A 22,808-nucleotide genomic window follows, 5' to 3' on the forward strand; every position below is an offset into this window, starting at 1 on the left:
TACAATCATTACTATTTTAATATTATTTGGGATATGGTTATATAAAAGAAATATTTTATGTAGGTAGTCTTCAAGCAAATTTTGTCAACTGTCCTAGAATCCATAACTCTCAACTCATGAGAAGCTTCAACCCATACTGGGACGACGGTCCTTTCCCCTGCTACCCACCCATGTCCCCCTAACTTTCCCTTCCTATCTTGCCTCAAACAGTGTGTCACATAACAAGGAGAGGCTTGTGGCCACAGTCCGAAGTGGAATATTCCAGCCAACACCCAAGGGTTACCTATCCATATGATCCCAGGAAATTGTCAGTGGGTAGAAGTGGATGTCCAGAACTCCCATGGCTTCAGGAATTCACTATTGTTCTTTCAGAAAGCAGAGGGGAGTACAGAGATGGCTTAACTTTAAAAAAAAAAAAAATTGTCTTGTCTTACAAGCCTAAGAACCTGAGTTTGAGCCAGGCAGTGGTGCACACCTTTAATCCCAGCACTCGGGAGGCAGAGGCAGGTGGATCTCTGAGTTCAAGGCCAGCCTGGTCTACAGAGCCAGTTCCAGGACAGGCTCCAAAGCTAAACCCTGTCTCAAGAAACAAAGCAACAACAACAAAAAACACCTGAGTTTGATCACAGCCTAGAAGCTGGGGTTGGTGTGTGTACCTGTATTTCCAGTACTGGGAGGCAGACAGTAGGGTCCCTGGGATTTGCTGGATAGCCAGCCTCACGGAATCTGTGACCTCCAGGTGAAAAAGAGCCCGTCTCAAAATAATAGGGTGGACAACGCTACTGAGGAACTACACTCAACATCGACCTCTGGTGGCCCCCAAACACCTACACACAGGTACGTACAAAGTGAGCTAGTATGGACACAGAAGCCAGGCAGGAGAGACTGCAGTTAGGTCAACCAAGATTAGAGACCAGCACCCAGCAGCCCTCAGAGCTGGCAGGAAGAGGCACTTCCCGGAGGGCTGGGGAGAAACCTCCCTACCCTCCCTGGAGGGAGGGGAGTCTCCAGGGAAGTGAAATCTCTAGGGGGAGGCCCTGAGTCTGTGGAGGTGCGTCTTCCGGGAGAGGATGGGGGGCAGGAATCTCTGGTGCACAGCCTCCAGGGGCTGTGCTTCACCGGGATTGCCTTCTCCTGGGCACCGCTTCGCGCCTGGCTCCAAGGATAGCTGCTCTGCTGGGTACCCCGCGTAACGGCGGAAACTGAGCGGTGGGCGGGACCTGGCGCCGCCCCGCCCCCGCGCTTCCTCCTCTTTCACTTTCCTTTCCGCGGAAAGCGGTCGGGTCCTGCCTCTCCAGTATGGACGACCTGGACTGCGATTCCACCTGGGAGGACGAGAGCGAGGAGGATGGCGAGGACGGCCAGGCGGATGATACGGGCGATGAGGACACGGGCGACGAGGACGGCGACGCGGAGGAGACACGGCCAGGCGTGTTCCAGGTGCAAGACGGCGGGAGGGCGACAGAGCGACATCAGGCCGTGGGCGCCTGGCCCAGGCCGCTGTCCCGAGGGGGCGCCGGGCCCAGGCCGTGTCGGACCGAGCGCCGGTGACGTCAGGGCAGCGACTGATGGGGGGGGTGTCCGTGCGTGGGTGACGTCAGAGCGCGCCCCAGATCCTCGTCCTGCGTGGGTGGCCTTCCCTTGGGTTGCCCTTCCTCCGCCCCACATTCGGCCCCCAACTGCAGACGGCCTCCACCGGCTCGGAAGCGACCCCCGCCTGGGAGACCTGGGGCAGGGGCCTGGCTGGCTGCCACTAGCTCTGGTAACTTTTGTTGCCACCAAGAGCCTGTCTCCGGGTATACTTTTGTAGCAAGCAGCATATAAGTCGCAGTGCCATTCTGTAAGACTCACTGCCCTGGTTATAGCTGTAGTTTCAGGGTTGATGGAAAGCCTGGAAATGAGAGTGATGACTATGACCATTCTTCCCATTCACTCCATACAGTCTCTGCTTGTCTGCTATGTTTGGGAAAGTGGCTCAGAATCTGGAGAGGCTCTCAGGCCGACCTATCCCTGACCACATTGGAACGAAGCTGAGGCTGGGTAGAGTCCAAAAGCTCTGATGAGAATTGTTTCCCTAGAAGAGCTTTTGGATCATGCCTGAAGTAGTAGCCACTTAAAAGCCAGCCCCAGACCTGGAGGCACAGTGACTTCCATCACGTTAGGCCAGGGAGGAGCCTCATTCATCCCACGCATCAGACCCATCCAGAGACATTTAGGTTTTCTCTTGAGACAGTGGCTGGCAAAGTATCTGCCCTTGGGGATACAGCCTAGTGACCATTCAGAGCATAATGTGGGGGGAGATACTATAGTACTCAGAGAAGGGGGACACAAAGGGCTTGGACCAGCAGACCAGAGCGGAGATGAAGCTGGGGCTTGGGGACAAAAGAGCACCAGCCATATACACCTTGGTAGTATGCAGGCTAGGCTGGGCCAAAGCACCCTAAAAAGAAAAAGGGAGTACTAAGATAGGCAGGACTGGTAGCTGAGGCTACTCCAGTCCCTCTGTCTGTGTTCACATGGAGACGTGTTTCTCTAGTGTCTAGATGAGCCTTCTCAGAACCCCTGACACAAGGTGTGAGGAGACCAGAAGAAACAGAAATACCCATTCCTCTTGCATAGAGCTCAGAGGTGGCTGGCCAAGCCATGCTACCTTTGACCTGCACTTTCCAGGTACCTTATTCCCTTTATTCTCTCTCCAGTCTAGGATGACAGGGTACCGAAACTGGCGAGCTATGCAGGACATGCGAAGGTACCGACACCACTACCCGGTAGGTACACATGGCCCCTACCTTGAGACACAGTCCTCTTCCCAAATAACATATCCCCTGGCCTGCCTGAAAATCGAGTTTTGGGTTCTGGGGTGTGTTCTTCATTGTCGGTTCAGATCCATGACCTTCCCCTAGTCATGGGGTGATAGAGCATGTTGTCCTACCTGAGCCTCAGAGCATAGCTTTAAAATGAGGGACCAGCTTCCTGGCAGAACATGTGACTCAGGACTTCACACAGGGCTCCCTGGATGGTACATGGGATCACCTTCAGTCTCTCTCCTCTACCCGTGAGTTACTGACAGCCTTTGTAGTACTTTTGAGGTACAGAGTACCATCGATGGCCTCTGCTGGTAGGGAGATGGAGGTGGTACTGTCCTCCAAACCTACCCTTGTTCACAGAGAGGATTTCAGACTGACCTTTGGGGTCTTGAACAACTGTCCCTACCCCTGACTGCGTGAGTCTGAAGGGCCCTCAAAGATAGCTTGTTTCTCATGAGTCCTCAGCCGTCCTTTCTCTGGCCCTTTTCAGGATTTGGCAGATCAAGACTGCAATGGCGACATGTCCAACCTGAGTTTCTACAAAAATGAGATCTGCTTCCAGCCAAACGGTACCTGCCACTCAGCCCCACTGCCCTTGGCCAGTTGTCCATTCTGCTAGGCTGTCTGTTCTCCTCAGTCCAGTTATGGCTTTCAAATGACCCTGCACTACCCCCTTGAGGCTGCCAAGGGGATTGGAGCTGAGGTTGAAGGGCCAGAGAGAAGCTTTTGGGGTTTTAAAATGGTCTTTCTGTGTATTCCAGGCTGGCCTCAAACTCAAGCTCTTCCCGTCTAAGCCTCCCAAGTGCGGAAATTATAGGCCCGAGGCACCATATCTGTTCTGTGACACAAACATTTGAAACTAAACAGTGTAGAGTTTTGTTGGTGCCCGCTCACACACTCACAGCCATCTGTGTATGCAGTTACTTTGCTGCTGTTGCATGGAAAGGCCATGCAACTGCACAGCTAAGGTATTTGCTGTCTGGCCCTTCAAGGGCGCCTTCCCTGGACCATGTTCCAGGCTTGGTTTCTATGGGGATTTCTTGTGAGTACAGAGCTTCCTGGCTGACCCAGAGAGGAAGTAGTGTACCCCTCACATAGAAAAGTAGGCCTAGTTACCTAAAACTAGTACATTTTATATTTGATGAGCTATGGATAACTCTTCTGAGTCCTAAGAACTCTAAAGAAATTGAGGCTAAGCAGAGATTCTGGCTGAGCTCTGCACCCTGAGCTATGTCAAGGAGGCCTCTGTAGCTGACTTTTCCCCATGGGATTTCCAGGTTTTCTCATTGAGGACATTCTTCAGAATTGGAAAGACAACTACGACCTCCTTGAAGAGAATCACTCCTACATCCAGTGGTGAGTGGAACTGAACAGGCAGGTCTTAGGGAAAGGGAGGGCCTGGTCATCTAGGTGGGGGCTGCCATGCTATGTCATGGTTAGGTATTTGAAGCACACCCCTTTCTTTCCACGAGCCTCTATGTACGTGACAGGCATTGGCTGCTTACCTCTAGTTAGTGTCCCCGTTGGGCTCTGCGGGGTGTTGTGTGCAGCTCCATTGACAGGCCTGTCTGTCTTGGGGGCGGCTGGAGCTGGACTACGTCTGACTTGGTTTTAGCAGGGCTTGAGTGAGGTGTCACACAGCAACTTCAGAAGCTATACCATTTCCTGGCAAGTACGACACCCCTTACTTGAGGACGGCCCCCTGGGCTGCTCCCAGGGTCCTCTTGGCATGGTGTACATTGTGGCCGAAATTCTGCAGGATTAATGACAAGAAAGAACAAAATATGAAAGCATAGGAAAGAAAACTCTGCCTCCCAAAGGTGACAGACATACTGACAGACAGACTTACACCACAGCCCACTGAGCACATAGGCCAAAGCTCCAAGCAGCCATCTTACCTGCTGTCGGCTGACTGCCTATCCTTACCTAGTTCCTTGGGTAAGAGAGGCCAGCCGGTCCCTCCGGGGTGAGAGGGAGGCAGTGAAGTAAGGGAGCTGCTGCCTGACGCTCACGTGCCTCCACCTCACCGTCTCTGCAGGCTGTTTCCTCTGAGGGAACCAGGAGTCAACTGGCACGCCAAGCCCCTCACACTCAAAGAGGTCGAGGTAAGCTGCCTTCCTGGGCCAGACTGGGCACGTTGGGAGAGCTACCCCTCTCTGCAGAGAGGTGGGGCCAAAAGAGCCCCATGGTGCCCCTGTGGCATCTACAAGTCTGCCTGATGTGAGTAATGCCACCTGTTGGGGACATCAGAGAAAGGGGGCCAGCCCTTAGAGACTGAGTAGTAGAGATAAGAGAGAAGAGGGACAAGGACAGCAAGGAATGCCCTGTGGCAGTGGATTCCGGTTAATAGAGGTGACAGCTTTCCCAGGCCTCACAGAGAAGAAAGCTGGAGATGTGTTGATGTCATCTCATCCTCAGAGGCTGAGTCAGGGCCTAAGGGAAGGCATTGGCCTACCTGGTATCCAATGGCCCCACCCAGTGTTCCTTGGGAGCAGTGATCAGTGAGGGCCACCTGAGCCCCCAGGGGATTGTTTTCTAGGCATTTAAAAGCTCCAAGGAGGTCAGAGAGCGTCTTGTCCGGGCCTATGAGCTCATGCTGGGCTTTTATGGAATCCAACTCGAAGACCGGGATACAGGCGCTGTCCGCCGTGCACAGAACTTCCAGCAGCGCTTCCACAACCTGAACAGGTGAGGACAGGGCCCTGCTGGCATCCTCCCATCCCTGATGCTCCCCTTTAGGATCTGGAGCCTGGTTTCCAGCAGAGAAGTCCTATACAGGCCACAGGGTGTAGGTGCTGCCATGTGGCAGGAGTTGTGAGGTTCCATTGGCTGGGGAATTTTCATCCCCTCCACCCACCCAGGAAGCAGAGGCAAGGGAGGACTATAGACATCTCAGTCACCCTGGATCTGCCAAGATGTCAGCCCTTCTAGCTTTCAGCAGTGTTTCCCAGACAGGAGTCCATGGACTGGGGCATCTCCCAGGACTTGCAGATCCTGTCCACAGGTCCAGGGTACACAGGCCATTTTCCCAGGTGGGGACCTGAGAAGACCTTGGAAATTTGAGGTGGAGCCAGCTGGGGATGCTTTGGCCAGATGTGCATCCCCAGGGCCAGGTCCATCCAACCTCCTGTCACCTACCTTCACAGTCACAGCCACAACAACCTGCGTATCACGCGTATCCTCAAGTCGCTGGGTGAGCTGGGCTTAGAGCACTACCAGGCGCCGCTGGTCCGCTTCTTCCTGGAGGAGACACTGGTGCGGCACAAATTGCCCAGCGTGCGCCAGAGCGCCCTGGACTACTTCCTCTTTGCCGTGCGCTGCCGGCACCAGCGCCGGGAGCTCGTGCACTTTGCATGGGAGCACTTCAAGCCTCGCTGCCAGTTTGTCTGGGGGCCCCGCGACAAGCTTCGGAAATTCAGGCCCCAGGCTACACCCCAGCCACTGATGGTACTAGGGCAGGCAGATAAGGAGGAGGGCTCCAGGAACCCCTTCCAAGAGGCTGGCACCCAGGGTCGGACCTATGGATCTGGAAGGGACCTGAGTGGGGACACTGGAACTGAGGATCCCTCACTGCTGAGCACAAAGCCCCAGGATGTGGGAACCTTGGATGGGGACAAGAGGGATGAGGCTGAGTCACTGAGCCCCAAAGAGAGCAAGAAGAGGAAGTTGGAGGGGAACAGGCAGGAGCAGACCCCAGGGGAGTCAGATCCCCAGGGTGTCTCTGAGGTAGAGAAAATTGCCCTCAACCTTGAGGGGTGTGCCCTCAGCCCTGTCAGCCAGGAACCCAGGGAGGCTGAACATCCCTGTTCTGTTACCCATGAGGCCAGGATGGCTGATGAGGTAAGAAAACGGAGGAAGGTGGAGGAGGGGGCTGAGGGTGATGGAGCTGCCAGTAACCATAACACTGAAACGCGGGCCCACGCCCCGCCTCCTACACCTTCAGAGTGTCCTGAGGCCCAAAAGGATGGGAACAGGCCAGAGGACCCAGAAAGCCAGGTGGGGCCAGAGCAAGGTGCCTCTGTGAATTTGGTGGAGGATCCTGGGAGCCTGGTGGAGGACCCTGGCCCTGACACCACAGAAATCTCAGTGGATGAGTCAGAGGAGTTGGCAAGGGTGGGGGCCTCTGCTGAGCCCCCGAAGCCTTAGAGGTGCATCTCAGTCCCACTAGCCCACTGCAGGGGTTCTCGTGAGTTCCAGAGCCCTGCTCTTGGCTCTTCTCGGTGCCCCACAGTGCTGGCCTCTCCCTGGTGGCCCCTGAAACGTCCACCAGAGGGACTGAGGCCCTGCCCTCAGGGAAGGCCACTGCCTTCAGAACCCTCCTTACCTCACTGTGTCCTCCCCCACTGCCCTCTGAGCCCCATGTTTGTGAACAGACCCTAAGGGTCGGGGAGGGGGGAGGGGCCTCTTTTCTTAGTCTGGTGCCAAGTGAGGCCTTTTCTGAATAAACTCTTCAGACTTTGTTTTTTGGTGTGGATCAAGGTCCTGTTTGGTCGCCTGTGGATTCTCTGGGTTGGTTCCTATAGACTTCCCTCTTGCCCCCAGTTGAGAATAGCCTTGCCTGTGCCACATCATGGTGCTTTGCCCATACAGAGCCTGGCAGACACTGGTTGCACAGCTCTCTGGGCACTGGCACCCTATGCAGACTATTGTAATATATACAGCCTTCCTGAATATAAAGGTCATCACCACCTTAGCTGTTCAGGAACTCAGAAGCTGGTACACAGGCCCTTTGGATGGGCTGGGGACAGTTCTGCGTTTACATGTCTAGACCCATCCTGTCTTGCCTCTCTGCTGATAGGCCTGCCCCGGTGCTGTCTTCCAGTGCCCTCCCTATGTGGCCTATCAGACTGGCATCTCACTGTAGCTTCCCTCTGCTGAGACTTTTCCCTCTTCTAATTCCCCAGTGCCTATCCGTCGGGTAAGGAGTTTTATGGACCGTGGAGAGGAGGGATTCACACACATCTTGGTACAGATGAGGTGGCAATCAAGCACCATCCTGGGTGTTCTGAGGGAGATCACAGTTCTCCCCGAGTTGAACCTAGGGGTCAGTGCCATCCCTTGACAAGGTCATAGTACTATGCTGTGGACAGCGCCCTCCCAGGGTTATCTTGAGGCTGTGGACCCTGGGAACCTTAGCTGTGGTTTGGCTTATTGGTAAGGCTTTGAAATGAAAATGGATGCTCAGAGGTGGATAGAAGGCAACTACAGTTGGGGTCCCTCTTGGGGTGTGCAGGCATCTTCAGCTAGATGGCTGGGACTCAGGTTGGATGGGGAATATTGACTCTTGAAAGTGAGGAGAGACTCTAGGGATGGCTGGCCACTCTGACTCACTTGACCCCCTGCCAGACTTTCAGGAAGAATGGCATACCAAAACAGGTAAGTCTTTAGTTCTGCACAGCTCAAAGGCAAGTACTGGGAGGCCTGGACCTAACAGGCCTAGGATGTGAGGCTGGCCTCACCTCAGAGGTCTACAGATACTGGGGATGTGAGGGAGTTGAAGACAAAAGTCTGCTTCAGGTGCCAAAACTGTTCCCCAGACCCAAGCTAAAGGCCAGCTGTGCCTCCGATTGGCGTCCAGTCGCTGCTTTATATGCTGCCTGTTAGGTGCTGAGGTGGCAGAAAGGGCTGGAACCTGGTCAGGTGGGAGGTACTTCACAGTTCCGTGTGGTATGGGCTGTTCAGAGCCCCCAGCTGCAGCTACTGCTGCCACAGTACCTTTTTCTGAAGAGGTGCTTTGGTCCGTCTCAGACTGCCTGAGGGCACGGCTTCCTGAGCTCCCCCTGCTTCGCCCCCGTGGACATTCACAGCACCTGTTACAGAGCTGAGCAGGCAGTGGGGTGCTTGGTAGTGGAACAGGAATCTCCTGTTACCTCACTTGGCAGGTGAGAGCCACAGCTTCACGTTGGGGCCATTTTGTGCTGGCGCTCTCTCTGTCTCTGTCTCTGTCTCTCTCTGTCTCTCTCTCTCTCTGTCTCTCTCTGTCTCTGTCTCTCTCTCTCTGTCTCTCTCTCTCTCTCTCACACACACACACACACACCCTTACTCACTCTATTCTTGCTGATTTCTGTCACATGATCCCTGCCTGCAGATGGAGCTGCTGCCATGTCCTGTAAACCAGGACAGTGTTACTTGGGACATTCAGATTCTCAAAAAGGACAGGTAGACTGTTTTGGCAAGCCCCATAGGCGATTTAGATGTCTGTAAGATTAAGGGAAGGAGCTGGAGAGTTAGCCCAGCAGTTAAGAGCACTTGTTGCTTTTGTAGAGGACCCAGGTTTCATTCCCAGCATCCACATGGAGGCTTAACAACCATCTGGACACCAGGCATGCACATACATTCAGGCAAAACACTCATATACATAATTTAGTAAAAATAATCTGAAGAAGGAGGGTTAAAGGAGAAACTACTACTGTGGAGACCTGCTTCCAGGTATGTCCTAACACTGGGTCCTTCTCTCCAGCAGCCTTGACCTTCAGGCTGCTGCTTTTCTCTCCCAATTCACCATCTTGCTCCCTCCTGGGGAACAGGGTGCAATATAATAACGAGGCTTTCCAGTAGTGGCTGAAATGAACCTGTCCACCCCTACTCCCACTAGAGCCAGGTTCCAAGCTTAAAGGAGGGCTGGGATGGCTAGCCAGAAGTGCTGGACTGTCACCCTACAGGATCCTTGCCATGGTAGGCATCCTAAAGGGAGATTTACCGTGATCCTCTTGGTATTTGGGCATCTTGGGTATGTCCTTCGCAGCTTTTAAAAGGTGCCCTTTACTGCAGGGGTTCTTCCTGGCCAAGATCTGGCAGAGGAGCGGGAGAGAAAAGAGTCTTTCTTGTGCACTGAAAGGTGCGTGTGTGTAACGCGCTCTCCCTCAGATAATTTTAACTCGGAGTAGGGCCTGAAAATGCTGCTGGGTTTTTCTTTCCAGCCCACGCGGCGCCCCGCCGGCCCAGGTGGGCCAGTCTGAATGGGGGGCTTGTGCGCGGGCGGGGCGGGGCAGGGCGGGGCCCCCAGCCTTGCGCCGCCCCCAGCCCCTCTCCCCACCCTGCTGCCTGGCGCCAGTCGCTCAGAGCGCCAGCCAGCCAGCCATGATCGGAGCTCCTGTTCTAGCCCTGCTGCTGCTGGGGCAGCTTCTGACGGCCACCTCCGCTCAGGTGAGAGCGAGCCTGCGGGTGCCAGCCGGGTCGGGGATAGGGCTGGACTTCGAACCTCACAACCTGCTACAACTCGAGCCTCCTGGGCCAAACTCTGAGTTCCACCGCCGTGGACCTTTGAGGACTTCTATGGCAGCCTCCTCGCCGCCTTCCTCCGGCGAGCAAGTTCTAGTGATGCAGCTGAACCCCGTGGACACCAGGACAAGTCGACCATGATCCTGGGCTCCCACTTGTCTTCGCCCAACCGGGTCAGGCTGCTGCCGGCTCTGCCACCACGCACAATGTTGCCTTTGTTCCTGGAGACTCCCTGCGGGGCCGCGGCACAGCCACTCCTGGCGCAAGCAGGGATAAACCGTGCCTCCAAGCCAGGCTCCAGCACAGGAGACTTTGGGGTTTTCTAGCGGGCAGGAAGGGGGGTCATGGGCCACTATCACAGGCCCTAGAATTACTTGGGCTGGGGAAGATGGAACAGGGGGCCTGACAGGGTGGAAAGGAGGACTACCCAATAACTTACCTTTTTGGTTTTTCGAGACAGGGTTTCTCTGTGTACCTTTGGAGCCTGTCCTGGATCTCGCTCTGTAGACCAGGCTGGCCTCAAACTCACAGATCCGCCTGGCTCTGCCTCCTGAGTGCTGGGATCAAAGGCGTGCGCCACTACTGCCCAGACTAATAACTTATCTTAATTTCAGAAAGTGGGACCTCGAGGCCCCCCTGGTCCCCAAGGACCTCCTGGGAAGCCCGGCAAGGATGGCATCGATGTGAGTTGGGAGAGGAATGGGGAAGATGCCCTGAGACTCCTGGCCTTGTAACCACAAATGCAAGCCCCTCCTCTGAGAGCTAGGGTGAAACGGTATTCCCCATTGGAGCTGGAAAGACCTTGTTGTGGGGGTAGATCTTGGGATACAGATAACAGGGTGGTTCTTGGCTAGAAATGTGGGCCCGGAGGTGCGTGTGCTCCTGTATTCTAGAGGTTACTCTGGGGACCTGGGGGGTCTTGTTAGGGCTGAGAATAGAGCCAGTCTTGGATGGGGCTGGGGGACAGCTTAGCCTCAGAGATGGTGTCTTATCATCCAGTTATAGCCCAAACAATTTGGGGAGACAACTGAAATCTTGCAGCTCTACCTCACCCCCTCCCATCATCTGAAGTGGAAACCTTCTCATAGGGTCTTCTCCAGAAAAGACAGCCTCTAGTCACTCATGTTATGCCCCTTGGGATGCCATAGAGGGCTATAGGAAGCTTCACCAAGAGTGTCCTGGGTTCTTCTCAGTATCCCCAAGAATTGTACCCAGTACCTAATTCAGCCATAATGGCCTCAGGTTCCCTCACATCCTTCCTGATCCCTCATGTTGGACCTAGGTTGCCAAGGCTCTTACCCTCTGAACCCCCATTGCTGTAGCTGAGCATCCAGGCTTTTAAGGCTCCTACTTAAAATATCTTAGTAGCTGAGCATCCAGGCTTTAAGGCTCCTACTTAAAATATCTTAAAGTCTCAGTTGAAAGATTCAGCCACCCTAGTAGGTATCTATGGAGGATACAGCTGCTGGGACACCTTTCTGGACAATAGGGGAGGAACTGCCATCTCCCAAACAGATGGAGTCAAGATGCTCAGCTAGCCACAGCCACTTTCTATAAAGTTCTTGGGTCAGTGCAGAGGAGCTATATGGAGTATTTCCTGGAGGCTGTTGTATCCCTGTGTTCCCAAGTGATCCCCAAATACTGTGTGGCTGAGCCTATTTACAGCTCACCCCATCCCTGCCTAGCCTGCAGAGGAGAAGCCCCAGATATAGATGAGAGGTTCTGGGGACCCCCATAATGTCCCCATGGGCTAAGCTTCCAGGCCTGGATTGGAGAATGGCCCAGCTCTAGAGTGGGTTTCCCATTTTCAGGGGTTACATTTTCGTTTTTGCAGGGAGAAGCCGGCCCTCCAGGTCTGCCTGGCCCTCCAGTAAGTGTCCCTGGTTAGAAAAGGGAGGCTTTTCCAGTTTGCACGGGAGAGATGGACACAGAAAACAAAAGGTCCTTGATGCCCTGTCCTCACCTATGGGTCTGTGTTGCCCCAGGAGAGGCCTGAGGGCAGAGGCTGGAAGTGGGTGGGAGGAGAGCATTTGGGACTCTGTGCTGGGTCTGGCAGGAAGCTTACTTTGTGCCAGTGTTCAGATAAACCAGAGAAGGGAGACAGTACAGCTTTATAGATCTCTCCCCACTGTGCCTGGGTAGGCCCCCTCACCTTAGTTGAAGATCCTGAGTCCACTGGCATTCCTGTATAGTGACCTGCTGGTTTTTTGTTGGGGAGGCTGGATCCATTTGGTGAATATCCAATAGATGCAATGGGAGTGGGGCAGTCTTCCAGGGTCCGGCAGAGCAGCAGGGAGATGAGCCCATCACCACCACTGGGCAGTAGCCAACACGGAGAGGACTTGACTTCCTTGATGGAGGCTAGAGCTTACAGCCAGGTACTTCTTGTATAACTCTGTCCTTTCTCCTACCAGGGACCCAAAGGGACCTCAGGGAAGCCAGGGAAGCCAGGAGAGGCAGGACTGCCAGGACTGCCTGGTGTGGATGTGAGTGTGCCCTCCTACTGCATCCCTACCTCACCTCACCCCTGTCCCAGCCCAGCCAAGGGTTAGGCTTTCATTGCTATTCTGCAGCTGGGCTTATTCAGGCAGGAAACCTTGTCTTGACAGAAGTTGCAGTAGTTCCCAATGGGGGTCCCTGGCCTTCATCCCAGACGCTGCCAGCTCCTGGCGGGGACATAACCAGCTTCCAGTAGTTGGAAGTCTCATTAGCTCTTACTGACCCAAGAACAAGTACCCATTGTCAGGCTTCCTGCACCATGCTGACCACACAGGTTTCCTCCCAGCCCCCTGATGTCTTGGTGGATAGTGATGCGCTCAAGGCCCTGGCTCTGGGACTAGCCAGGCAGGACTGGGCTGCTGGACCTATTTGTTTTGTAGCAAATTTTCCATCTACTAGCCCCACCCCCTCCTGGGTGCACCCCGTACACTGGGAGCCATTAAAAGTGGTCCCTGCCTCTGGATTCATAGTTAAGAAGGTTTCTGTGGTGCACGCCCTCAGAATTCCAGCCCTCAGGAGGCATAGGCAGGTGAATTTCTGTGAGTTCAAGGTCAACCTGATCTACAGAGTGTGTTTCAAAACAGCCAGGGCTACACAGAAACCCTGTCTTGAAAAACCAAAACATAATCCCAGCACTTGGGAGGCAGAGGCAGAGGCAGGCAGAGCCCTGTGAGTTCAAGTCAGCCTGGTTCACAGAGTGAGTTCCAGGACAGCCAGGGCTGTTAAACAGAGAAACCCTGTCACAAAAAAAAAAAAAAAAAAAAAAAAAAAAAAAAAAAAAAAAAAAAAAAAAAAAAAAGTCTGTGCCTCATTCTTCCTGGGGCATGGCAAGTGCTTCTCATTTTTTTTTTTTTTTTTTTTTTTTTTTTTTTTTTTTGGTTTTTCGAGACAGGGTTTCTCTGTGTAGTTTTGCGCCGTTCCTAGATCTCACTCTGTAGACCAGGCTGGCCTCGAACTCACAAAGATCCGCCTGGCTCTGCCTCCCGAGTGCTGGGATTAAAGGCGTGCGCCACCACCGCCCGGCTTAAGTGCTTCTCATTTAGTGGTTTCTTGAGCCCACCCTCTACCTATCTCTCCAGGGTCTGACTGGGAGGGATGGACCCCCAGGACCCAAAGGGGCCCCTGGAGAACGGGTAAGTGTTTCAATTCCAGTGGCTGCAGTCCAGAGGTAAGGTTTCCAGGTGGTCCACAAGGCCATCGGGATGGAAGTTCTGTGGATGATGTCCATGGCTGCACTGGCTGGGCCCTATCCCGTTACTCCACTTCAGGGGAGGATGCTGAGTGGACAGACTCTAGGCCCCACTCCCGAGCAATCCCACAGCACCTGGTCAGAGTCATCTTGGCATTAAGACCACGGCAGGAAGAGCTGGAGGGGTGATGGGGGCCAGGTGGGGATGAGCTCCAGGTGTCCCTCCTCTCAGTGTCTCTGGATCCCAGGGCCCTGGGTGAATCAATACAAGAGTAGCCACCACACACACCCTGGGTCAGACTACCTTCACTGAACCCCCCATTTACTAGCAAATTGGCTCTTTTTCCCACTGCTTCTGAGGGCAGATCTGTCCACAAGTTCTTCCCCTCAGGAGAGGTGACCATGAGCACAAAACGCAAGAGGGGTGGGTAGGACACAAGACCACAACTAGCATGGGGTACTCAGATGTGCGGGCACCTGAATGGAAGTAAGTAGCTGGTGGCCACCTGGGCTGCCACTGCTCAGCCTGGGGTGGGCTGGTCCCAGGCCATCTGGGGGACACTTTGAGTACAGTGTAAGGACCAGACTGTACCCCCTTCTTGACAAACCAGTCATTTTAGACCCTGTCTGCCAAGCTGGTGGTTCCCTGAGGTCTTAGTAACTTTTGCAAACTAATGTTGGTACAGCTTTCCGGAAGACTGTCTGGGGTCCCTGACTGTGGCTCACACCTACTCTAGTGTCTTGCCCGCCTGTTGGTTCAGCCCACCCACTAGCAGCTTTCTTGGCCATGCTTTTCTTCCATACTCACCCAGGTTTCTAGGAGAGCAGAACCTCTCATGGCCTCAGTTTTCCATACAGGTTTCCATCCCTGCTCCCCTCCTCGACTGAGTTATGACTTAGGCTCCAGAGGGGGAAAATGAGTTTGCAAAGGCCAGAGTTTCTTCACTGTGTACTCTGACCTCTATTTTCTTTTTCAGGGAAGTCTAGGACCCCCAGGGCCACCAGGACTTGGGGTAAGTACCAACCGCTCTTCCTCATGGGGTTTTGAAAACCACTATTCATTGTGGGGTGGCATCCTTGAGGTCCCTTGCAGTCTGGCCTGGGGCCTGGGTTCTGGCCTGGAGGCCCTGGAGCTTTATCTAGGCTATGACCTCTGTGTTAGTGAGTGTGGTTCTCCTAAATTAGGCACCTCACTCTCTCTGGACCCCAAAATTGCCTTGGGGGTGGCAGGGCCAACCTATACTCTGATCTTATTTTTGGCTCTGCAGGGCAAAGGCCTCCCTGGACCTCCTGTGAGTATTTATTGCCCCCTTGGCCCCTCCCAAGAATCTAAGTTTCCAGAGCAGCCCTCACTGAAGCCCACCTTGTATGGGATATCCCAGATCATGGCATAGTGGTCTTCTTAGGGCACCACCTGACTACTTCACACTTGGAGTCCTGACCCTCACTCAGGGTCACAGGCTGCCCATCTACCTCTTCTTTACCTTCTCCAGGGAGAGGCAGGAGTGAGTGGCCTCCCAGGTGGTATTGGTCTGCGAGGCCCCCCGGTGAGTGACTGTTCTCTGTGTGGCCACTGCATGGATACATGTAGCCTTGGTACCCACACTTAACCAGAGGCTCCCTGTTCCTCCTCCTCCTATTTACCTTCTCCCTGTCCCCTCCCTCCTCCCTGTACACTCTCTCCTCTCTGTCCCCTTCTCCTCCCCATCCACCCCACCCCCACCCCACCCTACCCTGTACTTGGTGGGCACTGACTGAAGCCCAGGCAGAGAGGTACCCATGACTCAGGGTGACAGACAGATGGTGCCAACACAGGATTCACCCAGGGAGGATAAAGGGAGCTGTAGTATCCTCTACTTTGGGTGAAGCTGGTGCCCTCACTCAGTGGGGCAGGGCTCTGCTGAGTCATGAATCCTCTGTAGGGACCCTCTGGACTCCCAGGCCTGCCTGGCCCTCCAGGACCTCCTGGACCTCCTGTAAGTATTGAGGAGGGGTCTCTGCCAGATAGCCTAGACTAACTAGGCTGGACCCCACCGTACTCCCTGCCCAGGCTCTGTGCCACTCCCCAGAAGCAGGTGGGAGGCAGGGGCTGGTATAGCATTCAAGGTCCTGCCCCAAGGACAGGTGATTTCTATTGTTACCTACTCTGCAGATGGGTTAGCAGTGCCTTGCACTTGCTACTGAGGAGATAGGGTTAAGGGTTTTAAGCCCCCTGTTAGATGAATCAAGGACAGAGTGTTTAGGGGATGGATGGGTACCAACTGCTTCTTTGTATGTTCAAGGGAAACCCAGGAGTCCTCCCTGAAGGTGCTACTGATCTGCAGGTATGCTTTGTGGTGATTATGGAGAGGTTATGAGGGATGTTCCTGCTTTGAAGGCAGAGTCTTGCCCAAGGCCACTTCTGGGGGTTCCAAAACAGCATTCCTACCCATAGAGGGACCCGCTTCCCCGGCAGGAAGGCCACAGAGGGAGTTCCTTGGGGACTGAGCTCTGCAGATGGCTCCAGGCACAAGCCTGGCCTCATCTTCTCTGCTCACTATCCTCACCTGTATTGCCCCACACAAAGCTACTAGTGACAGGGAAGTGACACCCAATCAATACAGTTCTTCAGGTGACACCCTGCTTCCTGCAGAGCCCCCTCTCACTAAGGCCACTGCGCTGGGTGACTAACAGGCCTAGTCTGTTGCAGTGGGTTTCTAGTTCCTAGGAGAGGGTTTGTGTCTGGTTTCATCCCCTCTGGATGACTGGGAGTCGTCTGCCCACTGTTCCTCAACCTTACTCAACATCCCCAGGAAGGGAAAGGACGGTTCTTCCAAATGAGGACAGTGTTGAGCCTCTGGAACGGGCCGGTGAGCAGAAGTCAGAACCACTATGTACCCGGGCTTGACCTGGCCAGTTCAGCATGAAATGAGCTAGAAATCTCCATCAGTTTCTTGGTATCTGGCACCGGTATTATTGGTTGAGTTCACATAGCATCCCTCAGAACAGCCACCAGGTGCTTGGTCACATGAAGGCCCCTTTGTGGAGCCTGCAGCCAGTATGTAAATAGCTGCTTTGAGGCTGAGTCTGTCTGTAGAGAGCGAGGGAGGGTGACTGGCTACAGTCCAGCTCTCTACAGTCACTCACCACACCTCATGCCCAGCACTGAATGGGGCCCTGTTTAGGCTTGTCCACTGTCCCCTTCATTGGTGAAATGGTCCTTTTCAGTTCCCCCACCCCCTGCCGCTGGTCTCTCTTGGTATCCTGCCCCAGTTGTCTTGGAAAGGTCTGACCCTTCTGTTTTTCAACAGTGTCCTGCCATCTGCCCTCCAGGCCCTCCTGGACCCCCAGGAATGCCAGGGTTCAAGGTAAGTGGGCAGCTACAGGTGATAGGCTGAGCACACATCTTCACTGACAGAGGCCACTGGATCCCCTCATGCTATGGAGTTTGGGGTTTTAGAAAGTCTGAGCCTAGACTCAGCCTTGTTGTGGGGGGAATATAATTGCCCATCAATCATCCCATCTTCTCTACCCAAATGACACACTGGAAGCTGGTGTGACCAGGCTAGGCCTGGCCTAAGAGGTCAGAGGAGGCAGAGAGAGATGAGCTAATCCTAACCCTACTCCTCTTGGGGTCCATGGGAAGCATAGTCACAAACCTTCTTGGGCCTCAATTTCCCTCTCTGGTTTGGGCCTTAGATTCTGAATGTCATGCCTGACTGGCTTCATAGCCCTTGATTCTGCTTAGGCAGATGGGGGGCATCCATGGGTCTAGGGTTGTGACTTCCATGTCTGTTTTCAGGGGCCTACTGGCTACAAAGGGGAACAAGGAGAAGTTGGCAAAGACGGTGAGAAGGTAAGATGCTGTCCACACAGATTTACTGACCTAGAAATGGCAGCCATGAGGCTGAGGAAGGGAGTTGGTAGCTGGTGGTCCTGATAATCATAGGGAAGACGCTGGAACCTCTGGGTAGGTACCTGCTGCTGGTACTTCTTCAGTGGGGCCTGGCTAGTCAGAACTGAGTGACCTGGAAGAGTCCTTTCATGTAAACAAACTCCTTCCTTCCCTATCTGACCTCACGTGGAAGCTCCTGGCACGCTGAGAGTCCCTGAGGACACTTGGCTCTGGGCCTAACGTGTTCATAGAAGCCTCTGCCACTCTGACACAGTGGCCGCTGTCCCAGAAGGCCCTTGCCTGTCTTATTGCATGCTGGAAAGAGGTCTGGGATACCCTTCTGACGGCAGGAGTGGCTGGGTACAGACTGCTGGGTGTACAGTGGGCACCCCACACACACACACACACCTGACCAGGAGGGAGGTGCCTGAGGAGGCATGGAGGCTTTGCGTGAACAGAGACCTCTGGTCCTGCCCAGGGAGTGGTGAAGTCACCATGATTTAGATGGCCTTTGTCCAGCTGTAGGCAAGTTCCCCCACCTCACTCCACCTCCATGGCTCAGCTGTGAAGTAGGAGCGGTGTCCCTGATGGCTCAGGCTCATGGAGGGGACCAGTGGGAAATGAGATGCTAGAAGAGCTTGTGGAACAATGACTACTGCTTTCTCTGTTGTAGGGTAATCCTGGCCCCCCTGGGCCTCCTGGCATCCCAGGCACCGTGGGGCTACAGGTGAGGCTAGGGAGGGATCAGGGTGGGGAGGTGGAAGCCCCTTTGATGGTCACCAATGGAATTTAGTTTAGACCTCAGGAACAGTTAACCAGCTCTTGAGAGAGGGTCCCATCCAGGCTGACATCAAGGCTAGTGTTGTTCCCTTCAGGGCCTTCAGTGGAAGTCAAGTACTTCTAGGGAAGATGGCCAAGGCCTTGGGGGACTCAGAGGCAAGGCCTATGGTGGGAGTTCAGGTAGATGTGCCGTCTGGCCCCTGTAGCTCTGGTTCTGTTCTCTCAGGGCCCACGAGGATTACAAGGACTTCCAGGGCCAGTTGGGCCCCCTGGGGACCGGGTAAGTGCTGCTGGTTCCATGGAGGGCTGTAGGTCAACTGAGGTCAGTCCTGGTAGTTGACTGCCCGGGATTGTCCCTATCCAGACTCTACTTGGGTTCAAGATGAAAGAGCCTTAGCAGCCAGCATCTCAGGGCTCTTGCTGGCTGGCAGCTTGAGGCTGGGCTGGAGCCTTCTTCTAGGTATGTGTTTCTGTGGGAGGACTCAAATGTCTTCTCTCCTCTACAGGGTCCCATTGGGTTTCGGGGCCCCCCTGGGATCCCAGGAGCACCTGGGAAAGTGGTATGTATCTGTCTGGGCTGGAGGGTGGACCTCACACCAACCCAGACCCTTTGGCCCTCAGCCCCACCATCCTGCTGCTGATTCACACAAATGCTACCCTCTGTGCCACTGGCTTTCCCCTGGCCCTGTCCCAGGATGAGCTGTCCGTAGATTTGTGGGGCACTCAGAGCATACCAAGAGGTGGTGTGTCTGTGAGGTCCAGGGCACATGAGAAGTAGCATAGGGCATGTGGCTTGACTGCACAGCTGGAGCATGGGGCATCTGACCTTCATGGGAGATCTGCCTCCTTTGTTGTCTGCGTGTGAGCTGGGCGTGGGGGTGTGTCACTGGCCCATGTGACCTTCTGCAGCAGCAGGCTGCCTCTGACTAGGTCTAGAGGGCTAAACCAGGCAAAACCTGGAAGGGGCCTCAGCTGGGACCCACAGCTTTCCTGCCTTCTCTGTGCTGTTAACACTGTCCCTGCCCCTTCATTATTTTTTTAGGGTGACAGAGGTGAAAGGGGTCCAGAAGGGTTCCGAGGCCCTAAGGGTGAGCTGGTAAGTGAGAGGGAGCTTAGTTCTCTGGACCTGTCTGTGAAAGAGCCTGATCTAATTCCTGACTAGAGCTGGGGTGGAGGACACTTAGAGGGCCCTGCTGGGGGCATGGGGGCTCTTCATGCTAAACCCTATTCTGGAAGGGGTATAATGCTAGAGATGGGGCCTGGACCTGAGGGTCCCAGCCCTTTCCCTGCCCCCAACAAACACCCACAGCCCATATGGGAGACTCCAGAGCAGCCAGCAGTGAGAAGCTCTTGGCAGAGGCTGGGGCATGGGCCACTGAACTCAGATCCTGGCTCCAGCCCTAGGAGCTAGACAGGTAGCTTCTTCCTCCCATTTCACTAACCTCAGACCACCCAGCTACAGACAGGGACTCAGTAGCGAGGCATGTGGGCAGGCGCTACGTAGACACCCAGGCTTCTCCTGAAAAGAAGCGGCTATCAACAAATATTTGCCTCTGTCAGCCTTCGAACCTCTTCTTCCCACCCAAGACCCGTGGCTGAGCAGTGCTACAGTGTCCACAAATCCTAAGGGTGCCTCATGTCTCAAGAAGCCCTGGTAATGGAGTCTGTCTTCAGTGATTGGGGTTAACCATGGACACTTGTCTCCAGTTGATGTCCCCAAAGCTGGGCATGTGTAGCTGAGCCCGTGGGGACATAGTGAGGCAGGATGGGATATTCCTCAGGGTCCCAACTTTAGCTGTGTCTGTCCCATGTTTCCTTTAGGGGAGACCTGGTCCCAAAGGAATCCCTGGAGTGGCCGGACCAGGTGGAGAGCCAGTGAGTATCTCAGGTATTCGTGGCATCAAGACAGGGTCCTGCTTCACATAGGTCACACAAGTGTGTGTAACCTATGATGGACAGGTCAGGGACCCCACTCAAAAGTGCTGTACTATATGTAGTTTACCTGCCAGTACCTCCTTGTCATTTGAACCATGGTGGTTCAGCAATTCCCAGAAGCCCCAGGACCCAGCACTCTTAGCAGCCCAGAAGCTCCCAGAAACCCACAGCAGCACCTAGCAGCTCCCAATAGCCATGGCACCTGCCAACTGCTATAGCAGCCCCAGAAATCCATAGCCTCCCAGAAGACCCCAATATTTCCAGCAGCCCCAACAGCTCCCAGAAACCCACAGCAGCACCTAGCAGCTCCCAGCAGTCCACACCTCCCCACAGCAGCCCACACCTCCCCACAGCAGCCCACACCTCCCTTTTGCTGGAGTCTGTAGTTCTGCAGTTACCATAACCCTACAGAAATTGGTAGTCAAGGGTCAAGCTTATCTGACACCCGAGAAGGAAGGGTGGTAGAACAGAGCCAGTGAACACAGATGGGGGTGCTGAGGGCCCGGGCACCCTGTCTACACGCTCCCTTGCAAGGTCTCTGAGGGTAACAGATAGCCAGCTCGCCAGGAAAACACAGCCACTCTCAGGGACTCCAGAGACATGTTTAGTTTAGAGAGTAAGGAAGGGGTTTCTCTGAGGGACAAAGTGGCTCTCCGTCTGAAGGGCCTAACACTGTCGTTTGTCCTTAGGGCATGCCAGGCAAGGATGGCCAGGATGGCAGACCGGGGCTTGATGGCGAGAAGGTTGGTGCCTGGCAGGATGCTTGCTGGGAGGAGGTGGGAGAGGAGTTCAGCTGCCGTAGGCCTCAGCATCATTTTTCTTCATACCCTAATCACTGTCCTTGCAGGGAGAGGCTGGTCGCAACGGTGCCCCAGGAGAGAAGGGCCCCAATGGGCTGCCGGTGAGTGCCCAAGCTAGGTAGCTTAGTTGCTCTGGGATTAGCTCCTAGATGTCCTAGGAATGACTCTGTTGGGGTCTGGCACAGCCCTGGTGTCGGGGACAAGTGCAAACGAGACTGTGTTCATCCTGGGTATCGTGGGGTTGCCCTTGTGGGCCCTGCCTGGGAGTACTGACGGGGGCCCTGCTTCAGGCCGGGGAGGCTGTGAGAGTCCCGCGTGGGTCAGCTTTACCCTTTGGGGCACTTTGTCTGGCTTATGCACACGGCCTTTGCGCATGCTGTGCAGCCGCACTGTGAACATTCTTTGCATGCATGCCCTCCATGGGTTCTGCAGTCTTGGCTCTGATCCTGGCTTCCAGCTCTGAACCTATTCCTAGTGCCATCCCTAATCCAAATTCCAGCCTTGACCTAGACTGTTATCTTGACTTCAACCCTGACCCTGATCCCTGTCCTGGCAGGGGCTCCCTGGACGAGCCGGGTCCAAAGGCGAGAAAGGAGAACTGGTAAGTGGCTGCTTTCCCCCAGAGAGGGGAGGCACAGCAGGCAGAACTCTGGCGATGGATGGAGGGAACACAGCATTCTCTTGTCTCCTCACTTCTCCAGGGTAGAGCTGGGGAGTTGGGTGAGGCTGGCCCCTCTGGAGAGCCAGGTATCCCTGTGAGTATCCATAACCCTTCCCTATGTGTACATAGGAGGACGATGCCCCTCCCTCACCCCTTTCCCTTTCTGGTAATGGAGCCTGGCTTGCCAAGGGCTCTACCCCTCCAGTGTGCGTACAGGGGAACCCTGCCCTCTCTACATGTACACAGGAGTACCTTGCTCCTTCCCCATGTGGACATAGGGACCCTGCCCTTCCTCTGTATGTATATGGAGATTCTGCCTTGTCTGTTCATGCGGGGACCTGCCCCTCCCATGGTGTGTACACATGGGCTCTGCCCCTTTCCTATGTATACACAGGGACTCTACTCCTCCCTCCATGTGTACACAGGGACCCTGTCCCTTCTCACATTCGTCAAAGGGATCCTGCCCTTACCTTTTCTTCCCTTCCAGGGAGATGTTGGTGTTCCAGGGGAGCGTGGTGAGGCTGGTCACAGGGGCTCAGTGGTGAGTGGGAGGACAGCTCACTGATAATGGGCACAGAGGCTTAGTTTATGGGCAAGAAGGGGTAGCACTTTGGGTATACAAATGGCCAAGTCCATGAAACCTTGGAATGGTATGAGATAGGGGAATCTCACCTTCTTTATCCCTCACTCTCTGGAATAATGGTGCCATGCTGGGCTACCTTAGCCTTAGATTCTTCATGCCACTGTGTAGCTGAGACCCTGGCAAGTTTAGGTGGAAATTCCCAAGCCTTGTACTATAACCTGTGGACTCAACCTTCTCTAGGGCCCTGTGGAAGGCCCGGGGTGTTGGTACTTGACACTGAGCCAGGCTGACAATCTGTATAGGGACTATAGGCACACCCTGAGATCTGCTCCCCACACTTAATTGCCCCAGAAGGTATCTGTGCTTGTGCCTCCAAACCTAGTACCTTAGTGACATGGCTCAAGATCATTTACTGTCCACCCAGCATCCTAGGAAGGCATAACTGGGTTTCCTGGGTCA

The 22,808-nt window shown here is 54.5% G+C and overlaps 2 protein-coding genes and 1 long non-coding RNA gene across 3 annotated transcripts in view; 2 read left to right on the forward strand and 1 right to left on the reverse strand.

Annotated features, from left to right (window-relative positions):
- On the reverse strand, nucleotides 1–10,908 carry LOC121828974 (uncharacterized). Its single transcript, XR_006071740.2, has 4 exons — nucleotides 10,009–10,908; nucleotides 9,508–9,598; nucleotides 4,313–8,628; nucleotides 1–1,891 (listed from the first exon to the last, which is right to left on the reverse strand). It is a non-coding gene; the product is annotated as an uncharacterized LOC121828974 (long non-coding RNA).
- Nucleotides 1,300–7,267, forward strand: Ogfr (opioid growth factor receptor). The gene is made up of 7 exons (XM_006976058.4): nucleotides 1,300–1,440; nucleotides 2,700–2,768; nucleotides 3,298–3,376; nucleotides 4,085–4,163; nucleotides 4,846–4,912; nucleotides 5,347–5,495; nucleotides 5,954–7,267. The coding sequence occupies exons 1-7, from the start codon at nucleotides 1,300–1,302 to the stop codon at nucleotides 6,951–6,953; spliced, it is 1,584 nt and encodes a 527-aa protein (XP_006976120.3). The 3' UTR covers nucleotides 6,954–7,267.
- Nucleotides 9,835–22,808, forward strand: part of Col9a3 (collagen type IX alpha 3 chain) — a 23,454-nt gene continuing 10,480 nt past the window's right edge. Inside the window, exons 1-22 of the mRNA XM_006976060.4 lie at nucleotides 9,835–9,953; nucleotides 10,643–10,711; nucleotides 11,863–11,898; nucleotides 12,443–12,514; nucleotides 13,607–13,660; nucleotides 14,694–14,729; nucleotides 14,985–15,008; nucleotides 15,210–15,263; nucleotides 15,639–15,692; nucleotides 15,999–16,040; nucleotides 17,007–17,063; nucleotides 17,498–17,551; nucleotides 18,264–18,317; nucleotides 18,597–18,650; nucleotides 18,877–18,930; nucleotides 19,413–19,466; nucleotides 20,192–20,245; nucleotides 20,995–21,048; nucleotides 21,153–21,206; nucleotides 21,662–21,706; nucleotides 21,807–21,860; nucleotides 22,254–22,307. Of these exons, the coding sequence (XP_006976122.2) occupies nucleotides 9,888–9,953; nucleotides 10,643–10,711; nucleotides 11,863–11,898; nucleotides 12,443–12,514; nucleotides 13,607–13,660; nucleotides 14,694–14,729; nucleotides 14,985–15,008; nucleotides 15,210–15,263; nucleotides 15,639–15,692; nucleotides 15,999–16,040; nucleotides 17,007–17,063; nucleotides 17,498–17,551; nucleotides 18,264–18,317; nucleotides 18,597–18,650; nucleotides 18,877–18,930; nucleotides 19,413–19,466; nucleotides 20,192–20,245; nucleotides 20,995–21,048; nucleotides 21,153–21,206; nucleotides 21,662–21,706; nucleotides 21,807–21,860; nucleotides 22,254–22,307 (1,149 nt within the window). The 5' untranslated portion in view covers nucleotides 9,835–9,887. The remainder of the gene's footprint in view (nucleotides 9,954–10,642; nucleotides 10,712–11,862; nucleotides 11,899–12,442; nucleotides 12,515–13,606; nucleotides 13,661–14,693; nucleotides 14,730–14,984; nucleotides 15,009–15,209; nucleotides 15,264–15,638; nucleotides 15,693–15,998; nucleotides 16,041–17,006; nucleotides 17,064–17,497; nucleotides 17,552–18,263; nucleotides 18,318–18,596; nucleotides 18,651–18,876; nucleotides 18,931–19,412; nucleotides 19,467–20,191; nucleotides 20,246–20,994; nucleotides 21,049–21,152; nucleotides 21,207–21,661; nucleotides 21,707–21,806; nucleotides 21,861–22,253; nucleotides 22,308–22,808) is intronic.

The sequence above is a fragment of the Peromyscus maniculatus genome, chromosome 4 (assembly GCF_049852395.1).
Source record: "Peromyscus maniculatus bairdii isolate BWxNUB_F1_BW_parent chromosome 4, HU_Pman_BW_mat_3.1, whole genome shotgun sequence".
Taxonomy (NCBI): Eukaryota; Metazoa; Chordata; class Mammalia; order Rodentia; family Cricetidae; genus Peromyscus; species Peromyscus maniculatus.

What these genes read in the sequence shown, in the direction of transcription:
- Ogfr (XM_006976058.4), top strand. Translation starts at nt 1,300, where the DNA reads ATGGACGACCTGGACTGCGATTCCACCTGGGAGGACGAGAGCGAGGAG. An exon ending in TCACACTCAAAGAGGTCGAG is followed by an intron (nt 4,913 to 5,346) that starts GTAAGCTGCCTT and finishes ATTGTTTTCTAG; the next exon opens with GCATTTAAAAGCTCCAAGGA. An exon ending in CGCTTCCACAACCTGAACAG is followed by an intron (nt 5,496 to 5,953) that starts GTGAGGACAGGG and finishes CTACCTTCACAG; the next exon opens with TCACAGCCACAACAACCTGC.